At 37.9% G+C, this 16,399-nt stretch overlaps 1 protein-coding gene and 1 pseudogene across 1 annotated transcript in view; one reads left to right on the top strand and one right to left on the bottom strand.

The window, feature by feature from the left end:
- Window positions 1-8,887, bottom strand: part of LOC145285041 (pre-mRNA-processing factor 39-like) — a 154,823-nt gene extending 145,936 nt beyond the window's left edge. Inside the window, exon 1 of the mRNA XM_080134114.1 lies at window positions 8,538-8,887. Within this exon, the coding sequence (XP_079990240.1) occupies window positions 8,538-8,592 (55 nt within the window). The 5' untranslated portion in view covers window positions 8,593-8,887. The remainder of the gene's footprint in view (window positions 1-8,537) is intronic.
- LOC145284152 (U2 spliceosomal RNA) lies at window positions 8,702-8,929 on the top strand (annotated as a pseudogene).
- The last annotated feature ends 7,470 nt before the right edge of the window (window positions 8,930-16,399 follow it).

Genomic DNA, 16,399 nt, shown 5'->3' with positions numbered 1-16,399 from the left:
CGGTCGACGGATTTATCGTAGAAGATGCCTGCTGGCTTCGGCCAGAAAATGACGCCGGCACATAAACCTGGTCGAACTTGATGCTACACTCAACGGGGTAAATCTGGCGCTTCAGTAGCAGACCAGAGTTCTACACATCGTCAGACTCTACGTGCGTGCATCGGTGGGTAACCGATGTCTTGAGTGGGAAAGCACGGTTGACAATGAAGGCATCAGTCGAAATGCTAATACGAAGACGACTTGCTACCCTGACCGAGATCATCAAGGAATTTAACCTGGCCTGCATCGGTGGGTAACCGATGTCTTGAGTGGGAAAGCACGGTTGACAATGAAGGCATCAGTCGAAATGCTAATACGGAGACGACTTGCTACCCTGACCGAGATCATCAAGGAATTTAACCTGGCCACTGGTGCAGTCCTGTCAGAATCATGCGGATCGCCTGACCAGAGTGCCACACCGTTGGTTGGATCTGCCGAAAGAAGTGAACGAACCGGCACCTGTGAATTGCACCGCGGTGGGGCGTCGGCTTAGCCGGGGCCATGTTCCTTATGTCCATTGCCAAAGCAGGCACCCCGGTGTAAACAGAACCCTTTACTTCACCATGCTGGTCGACCCCTATGTGTCAAAGAGGGACATGAAATCTTGTGAGGAGCTGTGAAACCTGTGGAAGAAGGGAAAACTGAGTGTGAGAGGAAATTGGAACAGGCTCACAATGGACGTAACTCACCACAACGGGGGGGCATTTTTTTACACTCATCGATTGCGGACTGTCTAGATTTACATTGTGGCGGCCCCTTCGACGGCAGGACTCGGCCGCCGTTGTCCGTGAGCTAGAAAGTGTCTTCGTTGAGCGTGGTCCCCCTCTGAGATATCAACCGACAATGGCACCACCTTTGTTAGCGAGCAGTTCAAACAGTTCGCAGACAGCTGGAATATACGTCTGCGATTTCAGTGCACTCATGTACCTAGCGGGAATAAAATTATAGAGAAACCACAGGACCGTCAAGATCATCACAGCTAGGAAGGGGTGTACGATGCCTGAGATGTTCTATTGGTATAATGTCTCCCCTACAGACGACATTTCACCCTCTACCACGCCAGTCAAAGCACTGCACAGGTACCATGTCAGGGTGAGGGGCATGGAGACCAGCCCACTGCCTGAGCCAGAGGGGACGAGAGAGAGTATCAAAAAGGGAGATGTCTGGGTTAAGAACCCCCGCGACAAGTGCACCATACGCTACGGAACCAGATATGTTACTGTGGTAATCAGCCCGCAATCGGTGCAGGTTGATGGGGTGCCTCATCACATCAAGGATCTTTGATAGACATCACAAGCGCAGCCGCCACTCGGCGATGAGAGCGAGACTGGATCTGAGACCAGTGAACCATCATTCTGGATTATGCTGACTTCGTCGGACAGCGACCCTCAGATAAGCAGCCTTAGGTTTACCGCCCCTGAAACCGAGGACGAAAGCACAGGCGAGTACGAAGCACACCGATCCCCCTCTCCGAAGAAAAAGGCCACCGTGTCCCTGCCCTCTGTGATAATGATATCGGGGATGGGGGGGGGGTCGAAAATTGTGGAAATGCAGGCTTACCTCTTAAACAGCCTCAGAGTGTGCTTTGCCGCCGCAGCGTCATGATGCTGAAAAGGGTCGAAGATGGCACCTGCGGCCTTATATAACAATGCAGTCTCGCAGAATTTCATGTGCTCTCATGCACATATGCAAATTTAAAAACAGGCCACTGGAGCAGATGGGACAGACGTGAAAACGTGTCTACGGAAAGTATCAATGGACGACGCTGCTGCAGTGAGCTGAGGTTTTGTGTGCTCTTTCTTTTCTTTGCAACAGCAGTTATATATCTATTTGAAGGGGAGGAATTTTTTCGTTTTATTGTCTAGAGTAATAAACGTGTTATCCTCAATTTTACCATTCTTGTGTTGGCATACGATTTCTGTGGTCCTGTCCGCTGAATGAAAAAAACAAACTCCAAAATCCCACGTTATACATGATGTTAGATTAAAAAATGAAAGAACGGTATTTTTTATGATCTGCCCCAGCGTAGTAGACTTTGGAGGTTGGACAACCAGTGCACATTGACCAAACAAATATAGCCAACATTACCCATGCATACACCTAGCAGTTGTGTTATTAATTGATTAGTTTTGAAGTTTCCTCTCAACTGTGCCGAATTCCAATGGGAAGCATCGGCACAAGAGGGAGGGGGTGACCTTGGCAAGAAAAAAAAAGGATTTCACCTAACAACGGCAACCGACGGAGAAGAGAAAAAAGTCTAGGATTATTTGAGTTGCAAGATTGAAGTTCAAACCCTCCCCTCTGGAGTCTCTCCACTGCTTGCGAATATAGGGTTATTAATTGATTTGGAGAGTTGCTCGTTTTGATAAGATTATACACATAAAAGTGGGATTGCAACATTTCAGAGCAACTGTCTGATGGAAACCGTCTAGCGTGATATTTTAAAACACAATTTAAGATAAATGGACTAGTATTAAATCCAAATAAAAATGTAGTGTACCTGTAACATCTTAACTGGTTCCCCTTTTTCAGAAAAAAAAACAAAATTTATTTTTATCTGAATCCCGTGCTAAGCGGATCATCAGAAATGCCTTCCTGATCTCCGCCAGAAAGACATACTTATTAGTCCTGAAACGTAATGTCAGATTTAATATATCTTCTGTCAAATTAACTCCAGGGTAGGCCGCGTCATTGAGCGAAATAAAATTCTTAGTTTTGAAGGAACAGTTGAAAACAGGTCAGATTTTGGTTGTGCTGGTATCCTCGTTCTTAAACACTGGTCTGTGAGGAACCCATACATAGTCCTTATACTTCTCAGGTGGGCATTCTAGGGGCTCGATTATTCTCTTTCTCCTGATCTTCAAACACTTTTACATACTCCTGGTAAAGGTTTTTCTCCTCTAAATTATGGATCACCCTGTCCAGAACCTTAAGGGCTACACGATGATCCGAGTGGACACGCCGCAATCTATCTTTATGCTATGGTAACCTCACCAGGTAATGACCATCCTGGTATTCAATGCTGTGCATGAATTTATCCACATTTTTGATGATCATAATCTGAGATAGTTTTCCTCCAGGAGGTCCAGAAACTTCAAGCTGAACATCCATTCTCGTCCCCTATCTACTGAACTCTCTTCAAATATATCTGCAAAAGAATCCGAATAGGAAGGTACAGGATTCATAATGCTGTGTACAAGGGAATCCGGGCAAGAATGACCCTTGACTATCTGATCATAGTTCTGAATGTTGGTAACTGTTTCTGGGATTGATCTGTTTCTCGTGCAGGAAATGCTTCGTGTTTCCAATCGGGATAATTCCAGCTGGAGTCTGCCATGCAGTGCCATTCATGCATCTTACGACCTTAATAGGGTGCATATATTGAATTAAGTCCACTCTAATGAGGCCCCACAATTGGACACAGCCACTTATCTCTGTTGTGAACTCATACTTCTTGAGATTTTGTCAGACTAATGGCAAGTCAGGCACTTTATGTGAGAGATTTAATTCCTCATCAATGAGAATGGGTAGTTGAGAACTTCCTGGAAACAACTCCACAATAGCAGTCACCTGCCTGAACTTTCAGTGTTTCCTCCCTATAAAGGTCACAACCTCCATTACCACTTCCTCCAAGTTCTTGGGGTCACATCTCAGATGATCCAATACTTCCTTTGAAAAATACGATCTTTGACTGCCAGAATCAATGAGACAATTCAGAGAAATCACCATAGGAAGAATGTTCTGTGTGTCTCCCATCTTATCATTTATGCTGGTATCCTTTGACACCAGGACAGGATTCGCCATCATGGCCCGTAACTGTACAAAATTCACATATCCTGAGCTGTCCACAACGCATCAAGCGCTCATCATAGAATGGATAAATCTTGCAGTTGAGACTGTCATGTCCATTTCTTGCGCAGAAATTGCAATAATGTACATTGTCTGCAATGTTAATATCCGCATGAAAACTTTCCAAGGCAGATCTCTTGGTCGTGTCTTTTGTCCAAGCCGGAACTTTACTTTTTACTCGTAAACTGGAGTCTGTTCGAGGAGTCAAAGTTGGTCGAACCCGGATTAGTGCTCTTATAACATCCTTACTATTTTGCAGTATGCAATTCAAGCTAGGATATCTTTGACACCCTAATAAGTTCAGCCCTGATATCCTGGGATCCTATCACATAAAATATGTGCTACCAGAGCTCCGCTTTCAGAATCCTCGACCAGAAAATCATACCAATAATCTGTATCTAATTCTCCCAGTTCATAATGAACCTGGGCAAGATATTCTTTTATTTGCTGGTAAGCCTTATCGATTTCTGGTGTGAAATTTAATATTTTCTTAAAGATTTCTTCTCGAATTCCTTCTCTGTCCCAATACTCCTCCTCCAGTATGTTAATAGCCATGTGGTAGTTTCGGTAGTTTTCTGACAGATGATGGATCAAGTGGAAAGGCCGACCCACAACATAGGCCTTGAGGCATATCAATCATTCCTTGTCTGTGCTCAGTCCAGCTGTACAAAATTCAAACCGTGTTAAAGTCACGGAGGGCAAATTTGTTGGCCTTATCAAGTCCATTAAAAGTGGTACATGTTCGGTTTAGCCAACTCAATCCCAGGCCGTGATGATGATGGTAAAGCAGGAGAGGGAGTTGACGTCATCACAGGAGCGGGAATATCAAGACTAGACGAGTTCTGTCCAGTTCTGATAAAGCCTTATTTATATTGGTTTTATATGAAAAGCTGTCTGCTAAGCGTTCTCTTACTTCTCGTGGGGAACTCCTGGTTATAGCCTTATCCAGTTGCGAAAGCTCTCGTAACTACTGGAGAATGTCACAATTGTGGACCTCAAACACATTTCTTTCAAGGGGATGAAGAGAACTAAGATTCTCAAGTGTCAGATCTACCAGAGTTCTCGTTACTCTCTGTTCATCAAGTACTGATGAACGTTGTGTGGATTCCATCTGGTAAAGTGAAGTTATTCACTGATCAAGAAGGTTTACAAATATATTGTAATTGATAATCTGTTGAAAAGTGTGCCAGATTCTAATGGGAAGCATCGGCACAAGGGGAGGGGGTGACCTTGGCAGGGAAAAAAGGGGGATTTCACCTAACAACGGCAACCGACGGAGAAGAGAAAATAAGAGAAATACCTTACCTTAATTTTTGCAACAGATTGCCGATGTTGCGCCCTCGTGTAAAAAAGCCTGTACCAAGGTCCGGTAGTTTCAGGGAATAATAATAAGAGTAGATCCGAAAGGATCTCGATAGGAAAATGCAAAAAATAATGCTTGAGCTGTCAAAGGGAGGGGGAAAAAAAAAAAAAAAAAAAAAAAAACGCGTACACCGAGCCCCTTTTATGGCAGACGAGCGCCACGTGACGCTGATTACAAATAAAAATAATCCTTAGCAAGGCACTAAGGCAGTGCCTTGCCTTGCTAAGGCACTAGCTTCTTAGTCTCAAGCATCTCCGTCATAAGCTGAAGGAAGGTGAGTAGTACCGTAACTTTTTCTGACACAACAGAAATAAAGATGCTTGTGCAGTTTACCAAAGACATTAAAAAAACGAAGATATTGAAAAAGGGGTTTGTATTACTACACACAGATTCGAAAAAGTTGTCAAAAAACAAATATATAACAAATAAATGTTATAAAAGGCAAGATAAGTTACTTTTCTACCAAACTGGATATATTTTTGTGTTTTTATTCAATGTAACATGTTTATTCAGCTCGAAAAGCATACAGTGTTTACCGATGTAATGGAAAATTTAAAATGGCGCCCGACTCTCTCTTTAACACGGTAAGTTCAGGAATAATAAACTAGACAAAATACTATTAGAAATTCGCTCAATATATGTTACCGCAACATAAGTTGACATATATTTGGTGGTTTTTTAATAGTATTTTGTCTAGTTTATTATTTATAACACCTTTTCCCGAACTTACCGTAATAAAGAGAGAGTCGGCCGCCATTTTGAATTTTCCAATATATCGGTAAACACTGTTTTTCGAGCTGAATAAACATGTTACATTGAATAAAAACACAAAAAATATATCCAATTTGGTAGAAAAGTAACTTATTTTGCCTTTGATAACATTTATTTTATATATTTGTTTTTTGAAAACGTTTTCGAATCTGTGTACACTGTACAGTAATACAAACCTGAAAACCATTCTTAACATGAGGAGGGAAGGGTGTTTTGTACTTTAACCCTAAAATATTTATCTAGGTATTTTTTCTGCCCATGTTTCAAAATAACCTCGTCAAATTCTGACAAACTTTAAGCGGTGATTATTGTATTATTTCCCTTGGTGCCCCCCCCCCTTGGCGACGACACGATCGATTTCATTAAAATTTGATTTTCCTAAAAATAAAAAAATAAAAACTTGATCAAGTTAAGTGATGTTTTTATGAGAACTAAAAGTAACAGGTACGTACAATATAGTTCTTTTTCAATATATTCGTTTTTTTTAAGGTCTTTGGTAAACTGCAAACAGTACCGAAATAAACAACATATTTTCAACTATGTAAAAAAAAAAAAAAAACGGCACTTAGAATTTTAATATGAAGGAAATTAATTTTTTAACTATTAATTGCTTAATTTTCATTTTAGGAAAATTCCGTCCGCGCAAGGGAAGAGTTAACAAAATACCTCACCTCCTCCATGTTAAGAACGGTTTTCCAAATTTTCTTGGATGTTAAAATGCACAAGTGCTGAAAAATCATCTATAAGGAAACAATTTAAATTGGGTACTTATGCAGAATACGGACCATGCTGAAATAACGTTATTATTCAAACACATTCTTAACATGAGGAAGGGTTTTTGGGCTTGTATTACTGTACACATAGATTCGAAAAAGTTGTCAAAAAACAAATATATAACAAATAAATGTTATCAAAGGCAAGATAAATTACTTTTCTACCAAACTGGATATAATTTTCGTGTTTTTATTCTATTTAACATGTTTATTCAGCTCGAAAAGCATACAGTGTTTACCGATATATTGGAAAATTCAAAATGGCGCCCGACTCTCTCTTTAACACGGTAAGTTCGGAAAAAGTTGTAATAAATAATAAACTAGACAAAATACTGTAAGAAATTCGCTCAATATATGTTACCGTGACATAACTTGACATATATTCGGTGGTTTTTTAATAGTATTTTGTCTAGTTTATCATTTATAACACCTTTTCCCGAACTTACCGTGTTAAAGAGAGAGTCGGCTGCCATTTTGAATTTTCCAATACATCGGTAAACACTGTATGCTTTTCGAGCTGAATAAACATGTTAAATTGAATAAAAACACAAATTATATCCAGTTTGGTAGAAAAGTAATTTATCTTGCCTTTGATAACATTTATTTGTTATATATTTGTTTTTTGACAACTTTTTCGAATCTATGTGTACAGTAAGTAATACAAACCCGGGTTTTTTTTTCTTTTTAGTATCCTGTACTTTCACCTAACAAGTTAATAATAAACAAAAGATACCGTAAAATTTAACTTGAAAATCCTACGTACGATCCATATTCTATTTACAATGCCTCCCCACGGGACAGAGTTAGACACCATGGTCGTTTTTTAACGTGGAGAAAAGGAACAAAAATAAAAATTGTCTCAGTCGTGAAGGATTTCTCCTCCACTGACAGAGAACAAGAAATTGAAGTGCAGCAATCAGCATCTGAACAGATACTACACTTTGATCTTGTCCCGAAGATTCTATATAAGTACCAAAAATTTTAAATCAATTTTAAACAAGAAAGCCTACCATCCACGATTAGTTTTGTTAAAATTATAAATACTTCTTTTGCTCGCCATATGAAATGTTTTAATTGCAGATTTGATCGTTTTAAATGCTATAAATTAAAACTACAGAATATTAGAAAAGCGTACCGGCATCTAAGACAATGGGTATATACGTTATTACACGTAATAAATGTTATAAAGATAAATATTATGTCAAAGTATATATTTACATAGAAAAAATATATAAGAATAACTCGATTTTAAAGAAAAAAAAAGCACATTTATTTGAAAATTGCTGCTAAAAATATTGAAATTGTTCCAAAACATGATTATTGCCCGGCAAATATTCAAAAATATCTAACAGTAAACAAAAGTAAAACATGTAAAAAAAAAAAATTTTTTTTTAAATCACTTTATAATAGAATTAATAAAAAAAATTTTTAAAGCCTTAGAAAATTCAGATATCAAAATTGCAAAAGTAAAACAAAAATAACCAGTGAACCCACACAGGAAAAGACTAAGACAGTTGGAGACATTTTATTTTAAAAGGACACTGTTAAACAAAAGAGAAAGATTTGAAGTAATCTTAGTAGTCAACCCACATGAGGCGAGTTGGGCCGATATGTAAAGAGAAATAAAATGCTGGAGAAGAATTTCAAGGTAATAATATGGCTTCGAAACCGACCAGAACTAATCTTAAAACATAACGACGATATTTTTGAATAAAAATGGAAAGCATCAAATTCAAGATTACCTGGATTGTCTTGTTTCTCGGAGTCAGTACTACTTCGTCTTTCTTCGCCCGCCATTATCCGACGTGCAAAGTGTCATGGGATAGATTAGAATTCGTAACACGAATACTTATTCCGTTATTCCATTATACGCGGAATACGCATTTTTCAACAAGAATACAAATTCATATCTCTCTTGGCCTTTTGGTCAAGATCAAAGTGTAGTATCTGTTCTTCAGATGCTGCACTTCTATTTCTTGTTCTCTTTTGGTGGAGGAGAAATCCTTCACGACTGAGACAATTTTTATTTTTGTACCTTTTCTCCACGTTAAAAAACGACCCTGGTGTCTAACTCTGTCCCGTGGGGAGGCATAGTAAATAGGTACAATATAATATTGTTTATATTAATTTATTTATTGCGGACTATTATTCTCATCTTTATTAGTTGTCGTTTCACAACGTTTCGGCCAACTATTCCTCTGGCCTCCGACAACTAATAAAGATGAGAATAATAATCCGCAATAAATTAATATAAATAAATAATACCCCTCTCGGTAATGAATTCCAATTAAAATATAATATTGTTTGTTTTTCTTTTTTTTTTTATAATATCTTAAATAAATTAATAAGCAAGTAATAGTTTAAAAAATGAAACCTGTATAATTAGCATAAAATAATTATATCTTTTGGTGCTAAATGCAAAGCGTGATCATCCGCCGCTCTATTTTTGAATCGTACTTCCACGTTTAATTAAATGAAAATATATAAAAAAAAAATTAAAAAAAAAAAAAGTTATATTGTACGTATTCGTTTTGAACTGAAGATCTCCGGAAAAAAAAATTCACTTCATTTGATCGAGTAGTTTTTTTTGTTTGTTTTTACAGCGGAAAAACACGTTTTTATGAGAGCGCGTTGAAGCACGGCCACCAAGAGTAAGAAGGCCTGTTAACTGAAAAATGCATTGCAGGCAATGTAGGTAAAATTTGGCAGACTGTCAGTACTATATGAGGGGCATTTGAAAAAGAGCAGTAAAACATTTTTAAAAAGAAAAAGGAACACAGTTCGATTAATACTGAAACTGAACTTTATTCAATATAAAATATAAACATTATCAATGTAAAATTAAGTAATTTTAAAGCAATATACAATTTAATACAAATAAAACTGAATTATGAAGTTAGAAAACAAAGAATTTAAAAACATATTAAACACCAACGATTAATAATTTTAAAAGTGAAAACCCTCGATAAATAATTTTAAGAATGAAAACAAACGATAAAATACAAAAAATTGAAATCAAACAAATAATTTAAATACAAACAAACAATAAAAGTTACTAGTGCAGAAATATATTTTTTTAATTTAATTTAGAGAAAAATCACATGGGTTGAATGTTATTTTTTTGGAACTTTAGAGATTATTCGGACTAATGTTCTCATCTTGCGTGTTTATTTCACAATGTTTTATCATCGAATCTTGACTTCTCCTTTATTACATCCTCAGGCCGAAAATGATGTTCACATACCTAAAAACATAATTAAAGAAAACATTCATACCATAATGTAAACTATTGCAAAAATCTAAGAAAAGATAGTAAACAAACATTTACAATAATAATAATCACAGTGTAGTATCTGTTCTGATGCTACATTTCATTAATGTAACATGTTTATTCAGCTCGATGTATTGGAAAATTTTAAATGACAGCCGACTCTGTCTTTGAGGCGGTAAGTTTTGGAAAATGAGTTATAAATAAAAAACAGACAAAATACTGTTAGAAACTCGCTCCCTATATGTTACCGTGACATAGGCTGATATATATTCGGCGGGTTTTTAACAGTATTTTGACTGGTTTTTTATTTATAACTCATATTCCCAAACTTACCGTCTCCGAGAGAGAGTCGGTCGCTATTTTGAATTTTCCAATACATCGGTAAACACTGTATGTTTTTTCGAGCTGAATAAGCATGTTACATTAAATATAAAAACTAAAAACATATCCAGTTTGGTAGAAAAGTAACTTATCTTGCCTTTGATAACATTTATTTGTTCTATATTTGTTTTGTGACAACTTTTTCGAATCTATGTGTACAGTAAAACAAACCTGAACTTTCAAATATTTGGACATACTCAATGAAAGGTTTTATTTATTATTAAAAAAAACATTTTGACAAATATTCTCATATAAAAATTATTTGTTTATAATTCTAAAAAGAAACAATCAATTTTAATATTAATGCTCAGTCACGGCTAATCTCATTAAGCCAGGTGGTGAATAATTTTCAAACCGACTTTAGAAAAAAATATAGAACTTTCAAATATTTGGACATACTCAATGAAAGATTTTATTTATTATTAAAAAAAACATTTTGACAATTATCCTCATGTAAAAATTATTTGTTTATAATTTTAAAACCTAAAACAAAATTAAATTAAATTTTCAATCTTCCTGGTAGACTTTTTAGTCTTATAAGAAAATAAACAGTTAAATATATCAACATAATATTTGTTGTATTAGCAATAAATAGTATTGTTTCTGTAATTTATATTAACAATGTTATCAAACGTTATGAAAGTACTTTAATTTATATTAACAATGTTATCAAACGTTATGAAAGTACTTGAATACAGTTCTAATTAAATACACGTTTAATTATTAATAAATAACATTACTTACTTTACTATATTTGGTTGGAATAAAATTTTCCCTTCTAATGGCACGTATCCAAATTGAGAAAATATATTTACTTTGAGGGCTTTTAGATAATTTCCCCGGCAATTTTGTAACAATGCAAGAATACACCATGTTAGACAGCAAACTGAAAACTAGACGAAACTGCTGCTGATAGCCTAGTATATAGTAGAATTAGCTAATGTGAGATATGGTAGAGAACGGATTCAAGACTATATGCAAAGAATAGTGCGACTAGCAGGAGAAGCATATAGTGCAATAGATGCAGGTAATGCCTTTGTTAAAAAACAAATTCTAGGATTTTTTATAAAAGGCCTCAGAGAAAAAATGGTAAAAATGATTGTACCTATTTACTATGCCTCCCCACGGGACAGAGTTAGACACCAGGGTCGTTTTTTAACGTGGAGAAAAGGTACAAAAATAAAAATTGTCTCAGTCGTGAAGGATTTCTCCTCCACCCAAAGAGAACAAGAAATAGAAGTGCAGCATCTGAAGAACAGATACTACACTTTGATCTTGACCAAATAATGAGGGCTGAACCATTGAATCCTCAAGCAGCTTAAGAGAAAGCCTTAGCAGAAGTGAGATGGAAGATTCGGCTTAACACAAGCCATGAATACGAAAATGACCCCATGGAGGTTTGTCATACAAGATGGCGGATTAAAGTAAAAACCGTGGGTCGAGTTAATTTCCCAAAACAAGGGGATAGATGAAAAAGAGGGAACCGATTAGAGAATAGAGGCCCAGTTTATAAAACTAGAGAAAAGAAAAAAGCTCGGCAGGTTATAACGTGCTTCTATTGTGGTGAAGCAGACCACATGTGGAGAAATTGTAAACGATGCAGTCAGGGAAACAGAGGTGCACCATTCATACAACGCCCAACGATGTATGGGATAGGGCAAATAGAGGATTTCTTAGTGATCTTAGTGGTATTTCAGTAGCAAATACAGTAGTAAAAATTAAAGCGTCTAAAAGTTTTTCGCTTTTAATTATGAATAACACCAATCAGATAGTTACTTTAAGAGGTTGTAAAATATCTAGATGTAAAGTGGCGGGCAAAATCATGTAGATTACCATGCCAAAGAAACGAGAAGACAAGATCTCTGAAGGAAACTTGAAAGGGATAAAAGTGGCCGAGGAATTCAAGTTCGAGATCAATAGGGTGCTGAAGTGGAACAAAGACTTTTTCGTTACAGAAGACAAAAACTTGGACAGTCCCGATATAGTAGAGATGTGTATTGATACTGAAACACATGACCCCATATGAAAATGCGCATACCAAACACTGCTAAAGCAAAGAAAAGAAGTAGTCAGCAATAGGGGAAATGATAAAGGCTGGATTAATCGAAGATCAAACAGTCCATGGAGTTTTGGAATAGTCTTAGTAGAGAATGTTATATCGCAAGATCCCCACACAGTTGCATAAACGAAGCACGGGACCCGGAGGAACTATGGAACAACAATGGCGGTGCAGAGACAAATGTTGTTCGTCGGCAAAATGTTCAGAGCCGTATTAAACACACATCGGGGTGTCAAAACACATCCACTCCCACACCCACATCAACAGCATAACCCGCAAATTATCCGGGCGGGAAACACATTAACGGCATCAACTAAATTAGGAGTAGAAATATTAATAATACACCTGACAACCCCTCTCACATACACTTCAAACATAAATAGTTAGGTCACGGAGTACGGTCGCGACATAATTCCTACATAAGCTGATTCGCAATGCTTACAGCTCTGATTGGATATATACAACTGAATATACCTCCAAATAAGCGAATCCCTGATGTGTGGTTAATTACGGAAAACTAACACAAATAAAAAATACGACGGCCATTTTTGGCTCGGAGCCGCTATGTCCCCTACTACGTCCGCGCTCGCTGTATAAATAAGCCGACCATCAGAGAAAAAGGCAGTTACCGGCAGACTGCCAACCAGAGCGGATCGCCTCGCTGACGGTATCAGCAGCAGCAGCAGCCACGCCAGTTCTCCTCAGCTCTTCCCAGCAGCAGCAGCCATGCCAGTTCTCTTCAGCTCTTTCCAGTATCAGCAGCAGCAGCAGCCACGCCAGTTCTCCTCAGCTCTTCCCAGCAGCAGCAGCAGCAGCCACGCCAGTTCTCTTCAGCTCTTCCCAGCAGCAGCAGCAGCCACGCCAGTTCTCTTCAGCTCTTTCCAGTGTCAGCAGCAGCAGCAGCCATGCCAGTTCTCCTCAGCTCTTTCCGGCAGCAGCAGCAGCCACAGCCATTCCCCTCAGCTTTTTCCAGCAGCAGCCACAGCCATCCCCCTCAGCTCTTCCCAGCAGCAGCAGCAGTAGCAGCCACAGCCGTTCCCCTCAGCTCCTTCCAGCAACAGCAGCGGCAGCTCCCCTAGTCTCGGCGACAGCAGTTGATTCAAAGGTGCTTAGTCACCTATCACTGTTCGTTCCCTGAGGCCTACCACCAGAGGACTCCAACCTACCATAACACTTGGATCCCTATTCCGGCCTTCCTGACGCCTAGTAGACCGTGTATATCAATTCATCTTGACCCTAAATAAAGGTTTGAACTGAATTACTTTGTTTGTTCTCCTTGCTTCCATACGCTCGTGTTATTATACAACAAGAAGAAAGACAAAAAGTTCTGTGTAGATTTTAGAACGTTAAATTAAATAACAAAGAAGTGTGAGCAAGCGTTACCAGTTATTGACGATATTTTAGCCTTGCTTGACTCAGCAAAATACTTCTCAAAGTTAGATTTGAAATCAGGGTACTGGCAGGTTAAATTGGATCAAAATGATAAGGAAAAAACTGCGTTCACCTGCTACAGGAGGTTGTTCCACTTTAATGTGATGCTGTTCGGACTTGTGAATTCCCCCAGGATCTTCCAGGAATTGATGTCCATAGTTTTACAAGGACAGGAAGAATTCATAGTACCGTATTTGGATGACATTCTAACAATAAATCATCAACGAAGCATCCATGAATAACGCAAGTTGTGTATCTGTCTTGGGAAAAACCAACAATGTTGCGTTCACTAAGGTCTTTTTGAAAGCTGGAATTGATGTATGTGAAGTCATGAGAGAGTGACGGCGAATGGAATGAACAATCAAAATCGTCAAATTCATTTAGACAAGAAGCTGTGACAGTACCAATGAGTTGAAGATAAAGGCCAGATTTAATGTTAGACCAGATTGGGATTTGGACTAAATTCTGCACTAAAAATCATGACAGCAGTGCTTAAGTCTGTGTTGACCAAAGATAATGTAGTGAAAAGAGCCACCTGCTCTAATATCAATGATGTACTGGTGGATGAGACAGAGGTGACTGCAGAAAAGGTTAGAGATCATAAAACTTATTCCCTTAATGTGTAGTAGGTCGTCTGTGATTCCACGTACCCTATGGATAGTTAGTATTAGCACGTCACTAGTGCATCCCAATAAGTCCAGTATTTCAGGGCCACTCAAACATGTTTGAGCACCAATATCTGCGACAGCCTGGATATGGTATATTCAACGGCAAGTCCTCTTATCTAAGGCACAGCTAAATTCAGCATGGGATTCCGGTATCAAAAATACTTTGACTTTTATGGAGAGTGGCAGTTCGAGGTGGGGGTCCTTTTAAATTTACCTCTGCTCCATGCAAGATGTGGTATTGCTGCTAATTTCTGTTTTCGTTCACAAAACGCTTGTCTCCCTCCTCCTCTGCTGCTAAAAATTTTTGACTGATGTCATGTTGACTCCATTGTCGACCTCTCCGGTTTTTGACACACTTTTTGTAAGTGTCCAGTAATTCCACAATTATGGAATTTGAGTTCCCTTGTCGGACAGTTCTTTTGTCATTTTAGCCCATTATGGTGTGATGGCCTCCTACACTCTTCATATGGCTTATTTCAAGGGGTTCTGGGTTCCTCCCCCTCCCAAGACGGTTTCTTCTTGGACCTCATTGAACGAAACATCAAACGCCCATTTAGGCTGGTCTACAAGTGAGGAGTCGAAGTATTCATTATCTCTAGACTAACCAATTTCTATTCCACTGTTGTCAAAATATTGGCTTTGGGTAACAGCTTGCACTGGTATTCTGTATTTGCAAATCCAGCTACGAGTTGGCCAACTACCATGTCCTCTAAATAGTTTATAGTAAGTTGGCCCCTCTCATTAGGACACTGGACAGTAAAATTGCAAAACCTTATTTGCGACTGAAGCTTTACCAAAAACTGTGCGGGACCCTCCCCTTCCTGCTGTCTTGTATTCTGGAATCTATGTCTATGCACCTCTGATGTAGACCTTTTACTGCAACGAGTTGTATATGCTGTAGGAGCTGTTCTCCCATGGCTATATTGAGAGTTCAGGCCTTACTAGTTCAAACAAAAATCTGTTTTCCTTGTTCGAGCAAGCTGTTTTAATTCATTGCGTATTTTCACAGGGCTGGTTAAATCACACATTTGTTTGTACCAGGCTCATGTATAGATGAATTATGTTGGTGTAATCATCCTCGATCACAGGTCTGTCCATTTTTTTTTAGTGTGGGGCCAGTTCAACACATTTTCCTGGCCAGCACAAAGCTCATTGTTTTATTTCCATAAATTTATCAACTGATGAATGTTCATCATTGCATTGTCCTGTACTATCCAAGTTTCAGGAAGAAAATAATCCTGTAAAAATAAATCCTGTAGAAATGGGTCCTGTTCGTAGCACCATGTAAAGTGCACTTAAAAGTCTACTGAGTCTGAGACTAGTGCTGAATATATAACACTGCATAACGACCAGTGTTCCACTTTTTTACGACCCATCTCATCGGTCGTTCTCATTTTCTACAACTTTTAGCAATTTTAATAAAGCTTTATTTTATTTTATTTTTGATTCTATACTATATCGGTTTGTGAGGACAATTAAAACACTTTTTCATTTATATGAACAATCTTTGTACCAATGCACAACCAAAATGCAGTTTAGGAGAGCAAATTATTTTTCTTTTCATTTTTAAATTAATTGGGAGATTAATTTTCTTTTTGCTACAGATTTTTTTCATATGTGATACTTTGCTTTGTTCAATGTCTTTTGAATCTTGGTGAACGCTAATAAAAAATTGTCAGTCCTTTGCGATATGTTGAAGCATTAAACTAGATTCATTCTCTGGTTTATAAGGAAACTTCTTCTGATTTTTGCATCCATATTTGACACTAAACTTGGTGCAAAGATTAGGCATTT

This window comes from Euprymna scolopes, chromosome 1 (assembly GCF_053919585.1).
Source record: "Euprymna scolopes isolate OS-2025 chromosome 1, ASM5391958v1, whole genome shotgun sequence".
Classification (NCBI taxonomy): Eukaryota; Metazoa; Mollusca; class Cephalopoda; order Sepiida; family Sepiolidae; genus Euprymna; species Euprymna scolopes.
Note: the sequence above shows the minus strand (reverse complement) of the source record. Positions and strands in the feature narration are given on the sequence as shown.